The sequence below is a fragment of the Cyclopterus lumpus genome, chromosome 2, assembly GCF_009769545.1.
Source record: "Cyclopterus lumpus isolate fCycLum1 chromosome 2, fCycLum1.pri, whole genome shotgun sequence".
In the NCBI taxonomy this organism is placed as follows: Eukaryota; Metazoa; Chordata; class Actinopteri; order Perciformes; family Cyclopteridae; genus Cyclopterus; species Cyclopterus lumpus.
In genome coordinates this window covers 5,117,678-5,140,226 of record NC_046967.1, presented here as the reverse complement: position 1 = coordinate 5,140,226, position 22,549 = coordinate 5,117,678, and the positions used below count along the sequence as shown (strand labels likewise).

At 41.0% G+C, this 22,549-nt stretch overlaps 1 protein-coding gene across 2 annotated transcripts; it reads left to right on the top strand.

Moving 5' to 3' along the window:
- Positions 1 to 4,026: 4,026 nt before the first annotated feature.
- On the top strand, positions 4,027 to 21,708 carry gtf3c3 (general transcription factor IIIC, polypeptide 3). Of its 2 annotated transcripts, none has more exons than XM_034553879.1 (19): positions 4,027 to 4,258; positions 4,547 to 4,622; positions 5,745 to 6,082; positions 6,179 to 6,302; positions 6,393 to 6,584; positions 12,260 to 12,425; positions 12,551 to 12,698; positions 13,311 to 13,482; positions 13,732 to 13,832; positions 14,001 to 14,172; positions 15,058 to 15,260; positions 15,751 to 15,852; positions 15,976 to 16,102; positions 16,974 to 17,199; positions 17,321 to 17,375; positions 18,338 to 18,473; positions 19,912 to 20,036; positions 20,162 to 20,314; positions 21,036 to 21,708. In XM_034553879.1, exons 1-19 carry the CDS (start codon positions 4,166 to 4,168, stop codon positions 21,156 to 21,158), a joined length of 2,832 nt encoding a protein of 943 aa, XP_034409770.1. In that variant the 5' UTR covers positions 4,027 to 4,165; the 3' UTR covers positions 21,159 to 21,708. The 2 variants fall into 2 exon arrangements, with proteins under 2 accessions (XP_034409770.1, XP_034409762.1); XM_034553871.1 differs by having other exon boundaries at positions 5,742 to 6,082.
- Positions 21,709 to 22,549: the final 841 nt, after the last annotated feature.

Here is a 22,549-nt window from a genome sequence, read left to right as displayed (position 1 = left end):
TTAAATTATGTTATAAATACCCCTGCACCCAAGACAATGAGACTGTGACCAGTCTCATTGTCTTTCGACCCATCAGTGTAAATTTGCAGATAGTTATAATAAGTGTTGTTAATGTATTCTTGTGTCTGATGTCCAATGTCACAGTTTGTCCCCACCCATTTTTTCCTCTGCTCTATGAGTGTTAAGTCCACATTGTTGGCTGGTAAAATCCACGGAGGAACATTCCCCAACGTCACATTGGGACCATACTCATACTTATTTAATCCGAACTCATTGGCTACTGGACCGATACTTCACCCAAACCCTTTCTTTTGAGTGTAGTCCCAACATTTATGCAGCACATTGATTGCAGGCAGTTCCTCTCCTGATCCCCTATGAGACAATATCTCTTCCAATATCCATACAAATGTCATTAATCATAATATTAAATAGAATAGAGCTAATGACACTACCTTGCGGGAACCCATTTACAATACTAAACTCATCTGACACAACTTTTACCTTGAAAGACCTGCTAGACAAAAAAATCCAACACCCAGTTATACATCCTTCCACCAATACCCAATTTATTAATTTTAATCAACAGGCCCTCTCTCCACATGGAGTAATATGCTTTTTCTATATCAAAATAAACTATCGCCACAATGTCCTTCATACTTAGAGCTTTCTCTGCCTCATTGCTAACTTTTATTAAAGTGGCAGTTGTTGATCTACCTTTACAAAACCCATTTGCTCTAAAAAACTAATCATTTCCAAGGCTTCCCCTGGTAATTGTCTTAACATAGCATAGCATAATTGGTCTTGCCCTGGCACAGTATACCCACTTCCCTCTATTGCTGTTTTCAGCTCCTGTATTGTAAACTCCATATTAGGGTTGTCACGATACCAAATTCTAACTTCGATAGAATTTACGATACCTGCCATAAATATCACGATACCCGATACTTACGATACGATACCAGAATTCGATAAGATACTGGTATATTTATCTATAATAGTAATAAATAAAACATCTGTATGGTTCCCTTTTTACCAGCTTGTTCCTTCCCAGCTTTTTCAACACTTAACAAATGGCATTAATATTAGTATTAGCCTCCAGCAAGATATTAATGAGAACTACATGGTGCCATCATAGCATTGATTATACACGGCTATGTCGGCTTTTTGTCCGTATCTGACCAGATGACTACATAGTTCCTTCCATAAGTATGAGCAATTGTAGAGTTCATATTTTATCTTAATTCAGGGAATAATTATTTTTCCTTAACTAAAATAAAAAAAGACAGCCATTTTGCATCAATTGTGTTTCATTTAGTACACGTGTGTGCATTGTGACCTCATGATCATATAGATTGGTCGTCAAAGGCTAAGGCTACTCGTGTTAGGCTGTATGTGGGTGAGCTTAAGGTGTGCACCATGTTTATAATCACATTTGATTACCTGTCGTTCTTTGAACTCTTTGAAAAGTTCGGGGTGTCTGTCTGAAAGGTGCTTTAATGTTTGACGTGTGGCTCCTTGGTCTGAGTGGCTTTGAAACACATTTAGCAGACGGGTCTCTGTATGTCAGTGGGCCTTCCGCATTTTTTTTTTTTTTTTTTTACAAAAAGTCGCCTACACGTAACACCATGTTGTCTCCCCAGCGATCACTGAGTGAGAGCGCGCTGCCTATTAGTGTGTGAGCGCTGGGCAGCATTAAAGAAGCGGAGCAGTGTGTCCGCTCTGATCGCGCGCTATTTTAATAAAGTATCGATACTAAAAATATGCAAAACCGTATCGTTTTGAACGTACTGGTACCGCGCTACCTTTTTAGTATCGGTACACCGTGCAACCCTACTCCATATCCAGGGGAATGCCGTCATTGACCTTTTTCTTTTTAACGTCTGTATGTACTGCTAAAATTTCTTCTTTTCTCTGTCTGTGTATCTCACATGAATGACTTCCGCTGTGAACATTTGCAAACTTCTTCCCCAATAACGCAGCTTTCTCTTTATTTGTAATTGCCCGATATTCTCTGTCTATCAAGACAGGGATTATAACTGATTTACTTAACTTTTCTTTTCCCACTCATTTTATTGATCATCGCCCAAACATCATGCACCTGTATTTCTCTTCCAATAGATGAACAGAATTGCCTTCAAGCATTCCTCTTGGCTGACTTATTTACTTTCCGTACTATCGCTCTTTCTTTGACAATCAATCAAATTATCTTGATTCAGGAGGCTTGTTACCTTTCTGAAGCCACGATTTCTTTCTTTAATGGCAATTTTACATTCCTCATTCCACCATGGGACCATTTTCTTTTTCCCATTAACCTTACTCTTAGGAATGCATATTGATGCAGCACCAATAATCATAGAGGTCACTACTCTCGAGCAGCTGTCCACATCCCCCTCAATAGCTATATCTTCACATGCCTTCCTACAACATTATTTAAATATTCCCCAATTAGCTTTAGAAAAACACCATCTTATATTGAATTACCCTTCTGTGTAAAAATACTACAATTTAATGAGCATAATATTGGGTAATGATCACTCCCTATGTTAGAGTCATTCATTATATTCCATTCACACAAATTACTCATACTTCATGAGACTAAGGTGAGATCTAAGCAAGATACTGAATTTCGAGTAACATCTACTCTAGTGCCTCTTCCATCATTAAGACAATGTATGCTCTTTCCTCTATACATTCTTCAACTACCCCTCCGTTGAAATCCGTGGACTCACTTCCCCATAACGTATTATGAGCATTAAAATCTCCACACCGAATTTCTCTTTTCCCAATAGTTCCTGATATCTTGTGGAACATTTCCAAAGACAGCTTTTTACAAGTATTATAATACTTCACTACCTTGATATCTCCTCTGGGACTGCATACTTCTATCATAAACACATTCATACTGCTCTGGAACATTAATCTTCTTATATGCGAAGGCATCCTTAGTAAATGTTACACCCCCCCCACCCTGTTTTCCAGATACATCACATCTGACAGCGCTGTACCCTGAAATGACAAAGTCCAATTGTGGCTTTAGCCAAGTTTCTTGAATGCAAATAACATCTGGCATATCTTTCAGATCAGCCACCACCTTCTTGAACTCTTGCCCATTTGCAATTAGATTTACTTTACTTTAGTTACTTTTTTTTCTTTTGTTGCATTGCCATATTCATAGTTTTGCAGATGAAGGCCACAAACACATTTTATCAACAATCAGTGTGTCCTCATTTATCTCTTTAATGTATGGATTTAACTGTTTGACTCTGACTCAGGACAGGGGAACGGTCCACAGGGAGTTGCCTATTCCCAGCTTCATTCTTGAGTGTTTCCCTGGGGGTAACTTTATCATTTTCCTTCACCTTTTTAACTGCTTCCGCATACGACACTTGATTGAGTATTTTACATTTCTGCACTACCTTTGAACTGGGCATCCTCCAAAAGCAGCGCTGTGATCACCTCCACAGTTACAGCATTTATTTGTTTCATTTTGGCCACATTTTCCATACTCATGCTCCCCTCTACATCTTGCACATCTCTGCTTCACCGTACATTGCCCTGCCGTATGTCCCATTCTTTGGCACTTGAAACATCTTAATGGAGCTGGGATAAACTCTTTTACATCATAGCTCATGTAACCGAGCGTTCTGGGTTCGTGTGTGAGGTTCACTCACAACAGGTCAACAAACGGAGTCGGGAGATCAGACATGTCGTTATGGTAGTGAGCCGCTTCATTCTTAAACGCATTCACACCTTTCCTTTCAGCTGTATCATCCTCTTTCCTCACACCTTCTCCATTAGCCTTCACTTTTTTTACTCTCATTTCCGGAGTGGTCAGAACTATCGCTCCACTCTTTTTGGAAACTTCTTGCATATCATCTCTCTCGCCATCTGTACTGTCTCCCATGTAATATGCATTCACGGTACAGTTGTTGCTTAACCGCAACATTCTGTTTCCTCTCGAAGCCCACAAACTTGCCCACAAACTTTCTCCGGATTCGTCGCACACCGATGACGTCGCTCCTCCAGTCCTCAGCGCGCGCCCAAAGGGACAGTTGATATTTTGTTGCAGCTGTAGCTGGGTATGATGCATTTTGTCTGAAAAAGCATATATCGTGCCCCATCGGTCAGCCTTTAGACACAGACCGAGTCACGTGAAAAGACAGAGATGTCCGGTTTCAGCTCTGAGCTGATAGACTACCTGGAGGGTCGGATAACATTTGAGGAGTTTGACCAGCGGAGGGATGAGCGCAAAACCAAGGTAAATCACACATTATGGATATCGGAACGAGTTGGATAAACCGTGCAAAACCCCACAGCCCAGAAGCATAGCTAAGTTAGCATAACTAAAGTATCGAGCTATAGCAGCAGCTGTTGACCTTAGTTATACGCAGCAACACCATTTACACCTGAGACTGGTCTTCCTTCGCTTAAGAGACTCCACAACGACAATATGTCAACGCTACGGTTGTGTTTAGAGTGAAACGTCTGCTCTAAGATATGCATTGCTGTTTAGGTAACCTTAACACGAAGTCCTTTCCTCTATCAGGAGTCAGCGGTTTCAGCTGAAGGTGTGGAGGATGATGCTCAGCCCTCGACATCGGCACAACCCCTGGGAAACATCGGTAAAACTGCCGTCTGTCTGACACGGGTGGGGCTTTTAATCAGGACGTAGCTTTGTCTCAGATTGGATGAAATTATTGGTTATTCAACTGAAAAGGAACTCATTTCTATAATAATGTTTAATATATATATATATATATATATATATATATATATATATATATATATATATATATATATATATATACATACACACACACACACACACACACACACACACACACACACACACACACACACACACACACACACACACACACACACACACACACACACACACACACACACACACACACACACACACACACACACACACACGGCTGCACGGTGGTGTAGTGGCTAGCACTGTCGCCTCACAGCAAGCGGGCCGCGGGTTCAATTCCCGGTCGGAGCGGTCCTTCTGTGTGGAGTTTGCATGTTCTCCCCGTGGCAGCGTGGGTTCTCTCCGGGCTCTCCGGCTTCCTCCCACAGTCCAAAGACATGCTGCAGGTTAATTGATCTCTAAATTGCCCATAGGTGTGAATGTGAGAGTGAATGGTTGTATGTCCCTACATGTGCCCTCGATGGACTGGCGGCCTGTCCAGGGTGTCCCCTGCCTTCGCCCTATGTCAGCTGGGATAGGCTCCAGCACCCCCGCGACCCTAATGAGGATAAGCGGTATTGAAAATGGATGGATGGATGGATGGATGGATATATATATATATATATATAATCAGATCTGCATATTTGCTGGTTTTCTTTGTGATATATAATGGTAAACTGAATATCATTGTTTTTGGACGGTGGCCCAACAAAACAAGCAAAATAAAATTATACTGACTTTATTAGCTCTTAGAAATTGTGGTGGCTGTTCTGGTATTTTGTATTAAACAAGTAAAAAGAAAAATAATTGGATTAACTGATGACTGAAAATTATTGTTAGATGAGCCCCTAATATAGCCTGAGAGGCAAAACCCGGTATAAACTGTTCCCAATAATAATCAAAGGTGACTCCTCCCATTGGGTTTTTGGCAGCTGGATAGTAAGGTTCATTGATGCAAAACATTATTATTATAATAATAATAATGTATTACTTACTAGTGTTGATGACATCACTTCACAATACTTTCCCCTCCTGTCAGAAGAGGGAGTCAGCCCGGGGGTCCAGCAGGCCTTTGCCTCAATGTTGGGAGAAAAGCCAGAACCACCATCTTCAGATGAGCATGAGGAGGGAGAGGATGACAGCTTTAGCTATGTTGATGATGAAGATGATAACGACTACCGGGCGGAAGAAGAGGAGAAAGTGAGGATGGAGATGAAGGAGACAAAGAAGAGACAGAAGTGGCGGGGGAAAGGAGGAAGAGGACGGAGGGGCAGGAAAAAGAGAGAGTTGGAGGAGGAGGATGTGGAAGAGGATCCGACAGTGGGGGATGTGTTTGAGCTGGAGATGGAGCTGAACCGAGAAAACAAGAAGATGATGAGGGTAAGGAGGAGGAGGAGGAGGTGGCAAGAGTGTGTCAATGGGTTTCCCAGCTCTTAATGTGTGTTAGTTTATGACTTTGTTTGTGTGTTTGTCCAGGAGCGGCGTCATCGCAGCAAGCTGCCCCGAGCTCTGAGAGGCTTGATGGGAGAAGCCAACATCCGCTATGCCAGAGGAGAGAAAGAGGATGCCATCTTGATGTGTATGGAGATCATAAGACAGGGTATGAAACAAACTTGTGTGTGTTTTTGGAGTTATCAATTCTTTCCATTTATCATTTATCTAAATTAATAGTCTTCCCCTTGTCGGCTAGCTCCTTTGGCCTATGAGCCATTCTCCACATTGGCCATGATCTACGAGGATGACGAAGACATGGACAAAGCGCTGCAGTTTGGTCTGATCGCTGCCCACCTGAACCCTTCGGACTGTGAGGAGTGGATTAGACTGGCAGAAATGTCTCTGGAGCAGGACAACATCCGACAGGCCATTGTCTGCTACTCAAAAGGTCAGTTTGACACTCAAAAGTCAAAGATGTGTGTATATATATATATATATATATATATATATATATATATATATATATATATATATATATATATATATATATATTATACAGTATATGACAGCGTAGTGCCGTCTATTCACACTCCTTCATGCTGCGTTCTCACCAAAAGGGAAGCAAATTTTTGCACTGCTTTATTTGTGTGAGTTTACTTGCCGGACTATTTCGATTCAGTTTGTCAATTTTGCCTCAGAGGGCTTTACAATCTGTACAAATAAGACATCCCTGTCCCAGGACCTCACATCGGATCAGGAAAAACTCCCAAGAAATAGAAAAAAACCTTTCTCGGGGAAAAAAGGGAAGAAACCTTTATGAGAGCAATAGAGGAGGATCCCTCTCCCCGGATGGACAGATGCAATAGATATCATGTGTACAGAATGAACAGCATTACAGAGTTACATAAACACAGTCAATGAATATGACAATGTATGAATGGACCTCCACAGTCCATAAAACAGAAGGAGGTAGAGAGGAGTGGGGGCGGGGCACATCAGCAGAGGCCATGGGTATCCTAAAACATGGGTATCCTAAAACAACATGGGTATCCTAAAACATCCCCCAGCAGCCTATAAGCCTATAGCAGCATATCTAGGGGCTGGACCAGGGCAAACCTGATTCAGCCCTAACTATAAGCACTATCAAAGAGGAAAGTCTTAAGTCTACTCTTAAATGAGGTGACTGTGTCTGCCCCCCGGACTGAAAGTGGAAGCTGGTTCCATAAAAGAGGAGCTTAATAACTGAAGGCTCTGGCTCCCATCCTAATTTTTAAGACTCTTGGAACAACAAGTAGCCCCACATTTAGTGAGCGCAGCTCTCTAGTGGGGCAATATGGTACTACAAGGTAGATATGATGGTGTTTCACCAATCAAGGCTTTGTAGGTGAGGAGAAGAATTTTAAATGTGATTTTTGATTTTACAGGGAGCCAGTGCAGAGCAGCTAATACAGGAGTAATGTGATCTCTTTTCTTAGTTTTTGTGAGTACATGAGCTGCAGCATTCTGGATTAACTGGAGAGACTTATTAGAGCAGTCTGATAATAAGGAGTTCCAGTAATCAAGTCTAGAAGTAACAAACGCGTGAGACAAGATGTGCCTGATTTTTTTAAAATGTTACGTAGATGAAAATATGCAGTCTTTTGAGATTTGCTTCACGTTGATAACGCTGAGATTATTTACAGTGGTGTTGGATGCCAGGGCAATGCCATCTACAGAAACCACATAACCAGATAATTGACCTCTGAGGTGTTTAGGGTGTTCAAGTAAAATAACTTTTAACATCAGGAAGTTGCAGGTCATCTATGTTTTTATGTCTTTAAGACATGCTTGAATTTTAGCTAGCTGGTTAGTCTCCTCTGGTTTGATCAATATATATAATTGAGTATCATCTGCATAACAATTAAAGTTTATGGAGTGTTTCCTGATAATGTTGCCCAAAGAAAGCATATATAAGGTAAATTAAATTGGTCCTAGCACAGAACCTTGTGGAACTCTGTGTTTAACGTTTGTGGTCATCGAGGCTTCATCGTTTACAAATACAAATTGAGCTCGATCTGACAAATAGCATTTAAACCAACTTAGTACCTGAAATGCCAATCGACTGATCTATTCTCTGTAATAGGATGGTCAATGTTATCGAACGCAGCACTAAGGTCTAACAACAAGTACAGAGATGAGTCCTTTATCTGATGCAATTAGGAGGTCATTTGTAATCTTCACCAGTGCTGTCTCTGTGCTGTGGTCTAAATCCTGACAAACTCCTCAAATAAACTATTATGATGTAGAAAGTCACACAACTGATTTGGGACTACTTTCTCAATGATCTAATGGTGCGTTCACACCAAACGCGGTGCGAATATTCGCAACGCTTTACTTGCGTCAGTTTACTCGCCAGACAAGTTGTGTTCATTCGCGTCTTTCGCAACCAGTCGCGAAAAGGGGGCGTGGCTTATCTCTGTGGCTTGTCTCCGTATAAACAGTTATAATTTCCGCCATCCACCACGGAAGAAATAACCACTAGTTCTGCTTTATACTTGTTGTGGACATCCCATAAACGTCGGAACATCTAACGCCCTTGTGTCTGGGTTCATAACATCACCCGTAGGCTCACACAGCTCGGTGAATTTCACCGACTCAGTCTCGATAACTTCCGCTTCCAGCACTACTAGAGCAGCAGCAGCCAGGTGGGCGGAGCATCTCAACGCTGATTGGCTTTCGCAACTTCGCGAAAATGTTGCTTCTGTGCATTGAGATGCATGGGATCTACTCGCGCGAACAATTCGCAACGCGTTTTGGTGTGAACACCCCATTAGAGAGGAAGGGAAGGTTAGAGATTGGTCTGTAGTTAGCCAACACCTCTGGATTAAGAGTGGGCTTCTTCACGAGAGGTTTAATTACAGGTACTTTGAAGGAATGTGGTACATGGCTTGTTGGCAAAGACACATTAACAATATCCAATAGAGGTGCCAATTAAAAGCAGCCGGTTTAGAAGAAGAAACCGTTGAAGACAATTAGTCAAGGTTAATGGGAGAAAAGCCATCCAAATATACACCAGGTGTAGTGGACCCCAGTCGGACAATAGTGAAGCGTACTGATATTTCCAGAATGCCTTTATTCTTGAGCCTTATTTACGAACATAAATATGAGTGTCTCTTTTTCCATAAAGATCCAGAAATCACCATAAGAGCTATAGAACAAATAAAACAGAAATGAGCTCTCACGAGTGTACACATTAATTAGATGACATTGCTATATACTGTACATGTGTACATTAATCACAACATTAATCACAACATTTTCTCTTTCATAAAGGGCACATATAGCTAAAATCTTATTACAATACATATTACAAATGAATTATAATAAAGTCACTAAACATGTAGTCAAAGCCTAAATAAAACACAAAGTACCTTGTTCCCGTTCCAGCTAAGTGCTTAGCAGTTCATAGAGTGAATTATGTGAGTGAATACACATGAACTCCTTCTCCTTCAGTACACCGTCAACTAACAGACTTTTTGCGATGTCAAGTTACCATAGTTACATCTATTTCCGGTCTCAACGGAAGAACTTCAAAATATAAGGACCCAATACATACAAAAGCAATTACAAAATAAAGTATTGCGGGAAATAGTCACCATATTAATGGAATGTTTTCAGAGTCATTTACACAAGGGCATACAGACGTTTCCAAGGCCACTCCACTTGAGGACAGATCGGCAGTGGTTGAGGGCAAGAGATCATCAATCTTGTCTCTAATAGTTAGAATCTTTTCATTGAAGAAGTTCATGAAGTCATTACTACTGAGGTCTATAGGAATACACAGCTCCATAGAGCGGTGACTCTCTTTCAGCCTGGCTACAGTGCTAAAGAGAAACCTGGGGTTGTTCTTATTTTTCTCTATTACTGATGAGTAATAGGCTGCTCTGGCATTATGGTGAGCCTTCTTATATGTTTTAAGGCTATCTCGCCAAACTAAGCGTGATTCTTCCAGATTGGTGGAACGCCATATGCTTTTGTGATGTTTGCTTTAGTTTGCAGTCTGAGGGTTATACCAGGGAGCAAACCTCCTTTGCCTCACCGTCTTCTTCTTCAGAGGGGCTATCAAGTCTAGTGTCATTCTCAGTGAGCCTGTAGCATTATCGACAAGATGATCAATCTGGGACTGACTAAAGTTAGCACAGGAGTCCTCCGTCACATTGAGACGTGGTATAGAATCAAATGCAGAAGGAATCACTTCTTTAAATGTAGCTACAGCACTGTCAGTTAGACATCTGGTGTAGAAGCTTTTGACTAACGGTGTATACTCCGGTAGTATAAACTCAAAAGTTATGAGGTAATGGTCTGACAGAAGAGGGTTATGTGGGAAGACCTCCAAATGCTCAATGCCACATGCAAGAACAAGGTCGAGGGTATGGCCAAAGCAGTGAGTGGGTTTCTGTACTCTCTGACAGAAGCCAATCAAGTCCAACAATGAGATAAATGCAGCACTAAGGCAATCATTATCAACATCCACATGAATATTAAAATCGCCTACAATAATAACCGTATCAGTTTTAAGGACTAAACTTGATAGAAACTCTGAAAATTCTGATAGGAATTCTGAATATGGACCTGGTGGCCGGTACAGTATAACAAATATAATTGGCGGTAATATTTTCCAGGTTAGATGTGAAAGACTAAGAAAAAAGCTTTCAAATAAGATAAGATAAGATAATCCTTTATTAGTCCCTCAGTGGGGAAATTACAGGATTACAGCAACATTGCTCACAGTAATAAGTAAAACAAGTAGTATAATAACAGAAATAAGATAAAAGAGTAAAAAACAAGAAGAATATTATATATACAGACAGAGTAGAAATAGAATAAAGTGTATAAAGTGTATAAAATAAATTAAAACAAATTAAAAAGTACTTAAACGTATTAGTATTGCACAACTGGGCTAAAGTAAGTGCTGTTCAGTGCGAAGTCCAAAGTGTTCAAGTGTTTGTGGCCTACTGGGAGCTCAGCTTGTTGTGTAGCCTGACAGCAGCGGGGAGAAAGGACCTGTGGTACCTCTCCCTCAGACACCGGAGATGAATCAGCCGGTGGCTGAAGGAGCTGTGCAGCGCTGCCAGAGTACCCTGCATGGGGTGGGAGGGGTGGTCCATCAGGGATGATAGCTTGGCCATCATCCTCCTGTCCCCCACCACCTCCACAGTATCCAGAGGACACCCCAGCACGCTGCTGGCCTTCCCCACCAGTTTGTCCAGTCTCCTCCTGTCAGCTGCTGTGATGCCACTGCACCAGAAGACCACTCCATAAAAGATGGCTGATGCCACCACCGAGTCGAAGAAGGTCTTCAGGAGTGCTCCCTGCACCCCAAAGGACCTCAGTCTCCTCAGCAGAAAGAGTCTGCTCTGTCCCTTCTTGTAGAGTGCATGAGCGTGGTCAGACCAGTCCAGTTTATTGTTCAAGTGAACACCCAGGTACTTATAAGACTTCACAATCTCAATGTCCAGTCCCTGGATGCTCACTGGTGTTGGAGGAGAGCGTTTACCCCGGCGGAAGTCCACCACCAGCTCCTTGGTCTTGCTGGAGTTGATCTGGAGGCGGTTCCGCTGGCACCATCCTAAGAAGTCCTGGTTCAGTTCCCTGTACTCCCTGTCATCATCGGCCGAGATGAGGCCGACGATCGCAGAGTCGTCAGAGAACTTTTGAAGGTGGCAGTTGGCAGAGTTGTGTTTGAGTTGTAGTTTAATTTAGGTTTAGGATTTATTAATAGGCTTGAGTCAAAGATGGCTGCTACTCCACCTCCTCGGCCGGTGCCTCGAGGAATGTGAGTATTAATATGACTTGGAGGAGTTGATTCATTTAGGCTGACATATTCTTCATGACTCAGCCAGGTTTCAGTAAGACAAGATAAATCAATGTGATTGTCTGATATTAAATCATTTACTAATACAGCTTTAGAAAAGTAACGTAGGTGATTTTGACTGTTGTTATTGTCGTTGACACATCAGACTGCACGAATTTGTAGCTAAATTTGTCCTTCCCCATTATCATTTCCACGACTCATTTGTTGTTCCAAAGAAGCTTCTCTTTATTTGCATTATTCTCATTCCATCTTGTACTCTACCACCGCAGCCATTAAGTACGACCCCACCAACGTGCGCTACGTGTGGGAGCGCTCCAGCCTCCACATGCGTCTGGGCGAGCACAAACAGTGCATGGATGGCTACCGCAGGATCTTATCACTGCTGCCGATGGAAGACGGAGAGCACTTCATGCAGCTCTCCAAGGACATGGCCAAGTACAGTACACACAAACTAAACCAGGTCCACACATACATCCACACACGCCAGGGCCTTACACAGTAATTAATACAATGTCAGGACTGTGGGTTGTCAAAAACATCTGTGTCTGTGTCCTGCTTAGGAGTTACTATGAGAGTAATGACTTACCTTCAGCTCTGGGTGTAATAGAGGAAGCTCTGGAGCGACACCCCAGCCTGGTCAGTGATGACTTCATTAACATGGCAGCTGAGCTCTACATCGCTAACCGCCAGTACAACAAGGCCCTGCAGGTAGACCTCTGTGTGTTTGTGGGCAGAGAAGCAAAAGCTTGTACTTGTCCTATCGGCTGTAGTTACATACTTCAATTCGACATGCTTGATCAGATAGTGATCCGATATATTTAGTGATCAAAGGCGTTGTAAAATGGTGAATATCACATTCCATTTCCTATAAATTCGTCACATTAAAAGTCCCCCATTATTTTTTGCTGGTTGCTCCTCCTCCCTGCAGTATTACTCCTTCTTAGTTTATGGGGTCACCTCCATATTTTTGTAACTTGGTGTGACTTTTACAAATAATTAACTGATAAAAACATGATTTACATGTCTGGGGATTATACAAAGAAGACCAATTCATTTTTAAATGCTTTAGAAACAGGAGATGATTCACCTTGACGTGTGCCAGGACACCTTGACGTGTGCTCTGGCTGATGGGATCCCAATGCGAACAATATCTTTGAGCGTACAGACTTGACAGTTAATGTGTCCTTCTCGTGTCATCGGATGACAAAAGTCGCATTGAAAAGACAGGTGTAACTTTGGCCTTAAAGATAGAGCAATACCTTACATTTGTAAGGTGTATTTGGTATTACTGAATGAATATACTTTGTGTGTTTTTCCCAGGTCTTGGTCCAGTTTGCAGGTATAGATTTGGTAAAGGATGAATCTAAATCAGGGTGTGAGGAACCAAGACAACAAGAGAGAGTGGCAGAGGAAATGCCTGAGGAGCAAGACGAGAACAATGAAGAAGACACAAAGTCAAAGACTAAGGAAGAAATAGCTGTTGAAGAGAACTGTGAGTAACTGTTTGGAAAAATGTAAATCTTTATGCAGATATTTCCCTTTTCTTTGACCTTACAGTACAAAAATTTGATGTGAGCTGAAAAATTGTATTTCCTTGAGAGATGTACTAAAATCCCTGCTGCATATTCATTAGATAAATGATCGGCTAATTCCTTTAGAAAGCTGAACCCAGGGAGGACATTTTGAACAGCAAAATCTCTCTTTCTCTCCCCTCCACACACACACACACACACACACACAGGGGAAATTAAAGATGTACATGTACCAGACAACGTTCCAGTGGACCTTAGGGCCAAGCTAACTGTCTGCCTCATACATCTGCATGTCGAAACACCCCTGGAGGTAAACATAACGTTTACAAAATAAAATGTATTAGGAACACACTTGCATTTTGAAAATCTAATTTATGCTTAAAATATAGATTTCTAGCAGTGATTTTTAACTTTTTTTGAAGACTAAAAATGGATGTAAAGCATCTGTCTCCATCGCTCTGTACCCACTCAATCACAGGGGCTAGTGTCATCGCTGATGGAGCAGAATCCAGAGGAGATTGGTGACTTGTACCTGGACGTAGGTGAAGCCTACCTAGAGGAGGGCAAGTACATGACTGCTCTGCCTTTGCTATCTGCCCTTGTCATATCCGAGAAGTACAATCTGGCTGTCGTCTGGCTCCGACACGCAGGTATGGGCAACAGAAAGCAAAAGTTCACAAATTATATACAGGTAAATACGATGTATACTAATGATCAAATATCTTCAAGTTATGACGCTGACAGCTAGTGTTTCAAAGGGGAACTGCAGGCCAAAATCTAAATATTGTGGAAGTGTCTCCCTCCTCCCCAGATTCAAAGTTCACACAGTTTCACACTTTCCAGACCTTGTTCAAGGGATACTTGTTTTTCTAAAGATGCCAAGGCTTTTTAGGTCAGGTAAAATCCTACCTTATCTCTCATGATCTAGTTGTAGTTCATGTCTGACATAAATAGGCAGTGGGCGGGATCACGCATCAAACAGATGTCTTGCACCGGAATGCTACCTCTAGAATTGTTGTCGAAGTAGCCAGTATTTCCTTAATCTCTGATGTATTGTATTCATTTTATGATCTAATACAGTACATATTGTTCCTTTTTTTTTTTTTTCATTTTTTTTTTTCAAATTGAACATTTTAGTCTAAGCTTTGTCAAGCCTCTGGTTGTTTTGTGTCGATACAGCACACAAATGGGAACATCCAAAATGATCATATAGTAGAATCAACCCCTTTCTCGCATTATAACCTTTATTAAAGGTTTTTTTTTGGCCTGTTGTATTAGACTGCATTAGTTCTAGATAGGTGGACCTAATAAACTGGCAACTGAATGTTTATTTGAATGTTTAGACTTGGAGAAAAAAATTCTCCACTGTGTGAAACTTTGCAGCTAGGGTGCAAGTGAATTTCCCTTAGGGGATCAATAAAGTACTTATCTATCTAAGACTGGATTTGAAATGACCTCTTCAATTTTGCCCTGATTAAAGAATATTAAATCTAAACCACTGTTACACAAGCACCTTCATCACTTGTCCCATGCAGAGTGTCTGAAGGCACTGGGCCACATGGAGGTGGCAGCACAGAGCTACACTAAGGTGGTGGACATGGCTCCGCAGCACCTGGAGGCTCGGCTCTCCCTGGCCACCCTGCAGCAGCAGCTGGGCCGGCCCGAGTGTGCCCTCAAGGCGCTGGAGTCCATGTACGACAGCGAAACGCTAGCACAGGACTCGTCGGCTGCCCAAAAGGAAAGTTTATTTTGTATGAGGTAACAGGAGCCAAGCATCTTCTGATATTTCCTTCTTAAGAGGCATTGAATACTGCATTTTTATTAGTTTAAAACACATTTTATTGATTGTTTTATACCATCATTGACTGAGTAAGATTCGACTCTTCTTTGGGAGAGGAGAAGGAGACCCACTTGGTTGAGATCTACTCTACTAAATCCCCTTTTTTCTATTTACTAAATGTAATTAGGTCAGATATTATTATTATTATTATTATTATTATTACTATTATTAAGTCAGAAATGTTAATGAATATCGGTTTTATTATTTTTGTGATGCATAACCTTTTACATCCATGTTTTTATTTTTCTCCCTTAAATGGGCTTCCATACCTACTTAAATACTGAACAAAACCTGACTTGAGCTCTCCTAGTGTATGGATTTGAAAAAGAGGGCTGATATTGTTTTATCTCTGTGTATTCTCATATCTCTATATATGTTGTGGTTGTAGGAATTAAAGCTTCTGCTGCATCGTTCGACACTGCTGAAGACTCAGGGACAGACGCAGGACTACCTGGATGCTATGATCACTATGATCTCCATGCTACTCAAGGTAATGCACTCCTAAACACCCACATGTGTTTAATCTAGGAAGATTTCATTTTTAACAGTGAGTTGGTAAAGCTAATGTGTGCTCATATGAACAGAACAATTACTTTTTTTTATGCTGTCTTAGGTGGCCATGCAGCGAGCTAAGGTGTGTGTGCGTTCTGTAACCGTGTCGGGCAAAAATCACCTGAGACTGGTGAAGGCCATTCTGCCAGAGATCGCTGACCACGAAGCTGCCTATCTGGACAACACTGGTAAGGACATACTGTGTATACTGTGTGTATTTGTTGGTTGTCTCCTTTTTAAAGTGCAATATGTTTCACAGTGAAGTGGAATATTTGAGTGGTGTACAGTTACAAGATTGATTTTAATCAAATCCTTCACATTTGATTAGACCCCTACAAAGTGCACAATATAGAGCTAAAGAGGACTGTTGGCTTCACGTGCATCTCCTTCACCTGTTGTTGGAGGACAAAGGAGAAATGAAAGGGAAACTCTGTGTAACGCAGATGTACAGCGCAAGTAGTGAAAACAGCAAGTTTTACAATTATTGTCAGAGGAAATATCACGGTTTTATGGTTTTCAGGATAATTATTTCAAAAGGCCTATAGCTAATAATGAACTTAAATATTTTTATTATCATCCACTGGTCTTTAACTTTGTTAGTCATTGGCAGGCAAAAATGCAGGGTTCAGGACTCCACAGATATCGTAGCTTCTTCAGTTCTTACGGTCTGAATTGCCTGGGCTTCAGTGACGGAGCCAGTTAAAATTGAATTAATTACACCTCAGCTGTATTTATTTTTTAGGGAAATTAAAACACATTTCTTTACCCAATAGTATTTACACACAAACCTCTTTCTGTCTTTCTCCGTATTGCTCTGTTAGCTACTAAGATCCACAGACATGGATATGTCTCATTTGATTGGATGATATTTTTGTAAATTCCCCATAATGCAGGATTTCTCATAGACTTCTATACAACTAGAGGAGTCACCCCCTGCTGGTCAGTAGAGATAATGCAGGTTTAAGACACTTCCGCTCTCAGAATCGGAGGTTGCCGCCTGGTGTGATTACAATTCATACCGATGCTATACTGATGGCATCATCTCATCCCTGTGCCCAGGTAAAACCAATGTTCTGTCCAAAGAAGACTGGTGGCAGCTGCTGGTGAGCTGCGCGCTGACACTGTGTGAGGTGCAGCGCTACGAGGAGGCCGAGCTGCTGGTCGAGTCCGCCATGGAGTTCTACTCCTTCTACGACAACAAGCCCAGGAGGAAGGAGATGGAGTGCTTCGGCCTGTCCGCCACCATCCTCGATCACAACTACTACAAGGCCTACAACTACATCAGGTAGACTCCTGTGTACAGTGCCACCAGGCCAATAATTTATTGTTCATTTGTATGGCTTCTTTTGTGACGATTGTTTAGAACAGCATGAATTGTCCTCTGTATGTTTTCCTCTCCTCGACAGATTGATGCTAATGGAAAATGTGGATCGGCCTCAGCTTTGGAATATTTTTAACCAGGTCTGGTTATGTGCTAAAATTTCTCTTTTCATAAACAAAACTCTGCAACTGCAAAAAAACTGCAATATACCACTTCAAAGGGAAAGTTTGAATGTTTTAAAGTGGACTTATGCATAATCAGTGTACTACCTACAGTAGATGACAGTTGGCGTTTCTCCCAGTTTGAAGAAACAGACCACCACAGGACTAAAAAGGGCTGGACGATATGGCCAAACATTTTTCATATTGATCAATGTTGATTATTATCACAATATCTTTTTGATTATAATAATACTTTAATTTAATATTATAATCATTGTGTGAGCCTTCCATTTTGCCAGCCTTGTTTTCTCCTTTAGCATTCATTATGGAGTGACATTATATGTGAAAATCAAGTCACATTATTGAGTGAAATATTGTGTTGATCTCACGTAACACCTCTACTCACTAGGATAATCAAATGTACATTAGGATAGTATGTACATTTCATGTATTTTTAAATTGGATTCGCTATATACATATATAGTGACACGGAATAAAATAAAGCAATAAATGCTGTGGTTTACAGATTTACACAGAAGGTCCCACTTTTTAAAGGTTATTACATATTTATCAAAGTCATAAAATAACACAAACAAACTGATCGAGGCAGTGAGAAAACACCCACTCCTGTAAGATAAATTACAGTTTTTGTGAAAGTAGTCTGGTTGCTTTGAAGAGCATAGATAAAGCTTCAGTTCCCCATCGTAAACTGATGTCTGACGTCAAGGTAAAGCAGTGAAAATATTCTAAATATGGCGTACACTTCGACTGATATTTGTTGAGCTGTTGCCCGTGCATCCATCTCTTTCTCCACACTGTGATAAAGCGTTGAAAATCAATCATCAGTCACAGAATTACCAAATGGTCTTTAAATGTTTCCCTCTGTCTGTTCTCGTGGATGTAAAAAGCAAATATCTGAAATGTTTTTGTACTCCCCTCAGCTGACCATAACCTCCCAACACCAGCGTCACCATCGCTTCTGTCTGCGTCTGTTGTTAAAATATCCCGATAACCACGCCTTGTGCGTCCTGTGCGGACACAATGCCATGGTGTCGGGGAGCTTCAAACACGCTCTGGGTAACACGGACGCACGCACGCACACACACACACACACACACGCTCTACTACTACTACTGACTCCTTGTTCTGCATCTTTTATATAATGGAATAGAATTGAAATTCTAAGCTAATAAAATACAAAATGGTTATTGTCTGTTGGTAAACTAGTTTAAAAGTGAATTTCCACCACCAAGTGGACTGGAGTCGCTACACTCATTCACGGGCTCTTTCAGTCTCCTCAATGTATGACTCGAAGCTGCTGAGTCAGGTGCGACGTCTAGTAGTCAAATTCAGTAGACCGGCTTAATATCAAACCGGATTGAACATTTTTACACCATCCCAGCTCTACTGTCCAGCGTTCATATACATGATTTGATTTGCATTGAAAATTTAGAGCTAACGGGGCTATTGCTTTCAAATCTGTATTTTTCTCATGAGGGATTCATGCCCAGAAGGGGCTGATTTATTATTATTATTTCTCCGAAGAAAAGATTAGGAAAAACCCTGTGAGTTGGTTCATTTGGATTGAAAGTTCTATGCAAATTGTGCTCAACAAATGTCACCCTGAGACTGATTGGGGTCAAAATGTAACTTGAAAAAGTCACATTATGTCAGATTTACTTGACACGTATCCCCATTCGCTCTACAAATGTTCCTAAAAACCAGTACATTTTAAAGTAAAACAATTAATTGGTTTTGACAACTGCTCCTAATCATCAATTTTCTTCAGATCATAACTAGACCACGCTTATATAAAGTTGATTGAAGCTTGTTTATATGTCATTGCCTTTTAGAGATATTGACCATTGACATTTATGTTGGGCAAATCTTCACATGCAGAACACGTCCACATAGAGTATGTACCAGAAACACAGAAAGTTGTATTCAAATAAACCACTCGGCACTGCTGAAAATTGGGCATGGCATAACACAAATCTGACTTTAAGTCTGAATTTGTATTACAAAACTCGCGGTATACGTTTAATCACAGCAATGAAAATTATTCATTTTAAATTAGATTATTATGTAGAGTCAAATAGACCATTAAATGAAGTAGGGTGGGCTTACTGGGATGGACAGGGTTCTACCAGAGCTGTATACAGCATCACGACATCACTTCTACCGTTCATTGGTTGCAAAAGAAAAACATAATCCAAGATGGTGACGACAAACCTGAGGCTTCAAAGCAGCAGTCCATACATCGATGGGTGATGTCAAAATGACTACGTCCACTTCTTATGTCTATGGTCAAAAAGGAATCATCAGTCCGATTGACACTTTCCAACACCTTCATTCAAAGACAACTAACAGAGGTTGAAAGCTGCGAGGGGTTGCTACTTCAGCATCTTAATCATTTATTTTTGCTTTAATATTCCATAGCACTTTTCAAAAAAGATTTGTTGATAATTTTCCAGCTGTATTCATCTAACACATTTTGTGTCTTTTTTTTTTTTAGGCCAGTATGTTCAGGCCTTCCAGACTCACCCCAAAATCCCACTCCACAGCCTATGTGTGGGTCTCACCTTTTTCCACATGGCATCTCAGAAGTTTGTCGCCAAACGTCATACACTGGTGCTGCAGGTAGTTATTTTTGTTTTGTTTTGTGTATGTCTTTTGTGTTAATGCGGTAGCAATCCAGTCGAATGAAATCAGCAACATCTGTACTTCCTCTACTCCGTTCTTCCTAAATATATTTGTGTTTTCAGGGTTTCTCCTTTCTTTGGCGGTACGTGGACCTCCGTGGAGTGTGTCAGGAGAGCATGTACAACCTGGGCAGAGCGCTGCACCAGATAGGCCTCACACATTTGGCCATACATTACTACCAGATGGCACTCACACTGCCTGCTCAGAAACTTGAGGTGTGTATACATACACCATTTATTTCTTCATGTCATCCATTATGATGTGTTCACACCAAAGATTACATACAAAGCCAATGCAAGGTTGCGAGTGAACCCAAACTTGTGCTTTTTAGAAATCTGCCTCATTGTAGGTAGTTATTTCGGCTTCCCTTTTTGTCCATTTATTGCAAATAAATCCCTGCAAAATTGTTTATTTTGGGTTCATACAGCTGTAGTAAACCAGGAAACCGTATTACAGCTTGAAGAAATTCACAGATCGCATTCAGATTATGTTAAGAAACCCAGACCAGACTGCATTTAATTTCCCGGGATATTTGGGACTTCCACAACATGTACAAAGCTGAAATTGAGGTTCTTTCTTCCGTGGTTGATGGCAGAAATAAATGGCTTAGTTAACAATGGTTTCCATGGAGATAAGCCACTCCTCTCCAGCGCTAATTATGCGAATAACCACAAATGATACCAAGTAATGTGAAGTTTGCTTTGCGTTTTAGTGTGAACTTCAGCATAATGCTTGAGCACTCAGCATACTGTCTTATAGTTTAGAAACATCTTTCACTTTTATTGAGGATATTGATTGATGGACAACTCTCTTTTCCTGTTTCCAGTTTTTGTGCACAGACAATTCTCCTGTAGGTTTAAAAATGCAGCTTTAAAAGAGCTTTTCTTTTCCTGTTTGTCCCTCTCTCCCTCCTTTCACCACCGGTCCTACTTGCAGGGTATCCCTGATGATCATCTAGATTTGAGGAGAGAGATTGCCTTCAACCTCTCTCTCATCTACCAGGCTAGCGGGAACATGGAGATGGCCCACCAGCTCATCAAGACACACTGCATTGTTTGAAAAATGCACACAAAACGATTCAAAAACGATTCATCTACTTTCAGTAGTTTTCAGACTCCATGCATGTACTGCCTTGTAATTGGGGGGGGGACTCAAAAAAGATGTATTTATGAATACTAATGCAAATAAATATGTTTAATGAACAAATAACAAAATCAGAAATTCATACAAAAATATGTAAATGCATAAGTGAATCGATGAATATATGTTGATAACAAATTCATAAAATAAAATAAAAATTTCATTTATTTCTACATCCATGGTATGTTATGTACATTTTGTATTTCTATAATTGTATTTATTGATTTCTGTGTGTTAAGAAACCAATCGTGCTACAGTGAAATTAGATGCTACTAATTTCACTGTAGCACTTTCAGCTTTATTACGAGCTGAATGAAATATCATCTACCTCATTAACTGTAATGTAGAGATACAGAAAATACTGAAAGTTAGAGATGTATCAATAACTTTATTTTATCATATCGGTCTATTTTATATGTATTTTGAATGTATGTAATTCTAGATGTAATTCCACTATTGCATTACATGTAGCCTACTATTTTTGTTAATTAAACTGATTGATTGAAAGAAATGAGCATGATGTTGCTTTGGTCATGCACTCTCTTGTGACGTGCCAAAAAGATGGATGGGCAGATTTTTTCTTTTTGTTTCTGGGATTAAGGCGGTCGGATTAATCGACAAATCCCGCCTCGTCTCCTCACCGGGTCACTGCACTCCATCTAGGCCAGGGGCGGGACACGCCTAGTGGGGGGCGGGGGGTTTGTTCCCCCCAGTCACTGAATAATGTAAGCAGTTATTTTGATTGCTGAGTTTGGTCAGTATGGACTCTAACAACAAGGCCTAGCTTTTAAAGCGCTTCTAACGGAATATCTGGTTTCTCATCCGAATGCGGTCGGGTTGTATCTCCCTCTAGCGTGGCAGATCGTAAGCAAAGCGGCACGGAGTGCAGCGGAAACAACTAAATAAGATATGAACGCGTCTTTCTACACGGATTGGCAATCACGGAGAAGCCGTGGAGTGATAGATTTGGCACATATGCCTTAAGAATAGAGATAATTCAATACAACGACACAATTAACGGGAAGTTTGGCTTCGTTTCGAGCTCGAGGCTGGACTATCGAGGAGCAGCTCCGCTGCACACGGGCTCCGGAGCACCGGGTTCCGGCTTGGAAGCCGATGAAGAGCCTGTGGTGGCCGGGCCGTATGGAGGTCCGTCGTCCATAGTTAAACGACTTCTTCGGGGATTTCTTTTTCGTGCAGGTGTGGTGTTAAACGGCGTTTAAATTCGCCTTAGCAAAAGGTAAGTACTGTGTCTCGGATGGAATGACAAATGTATAGTTTATTGTTGAACACGGGGTGTTGCTATGATG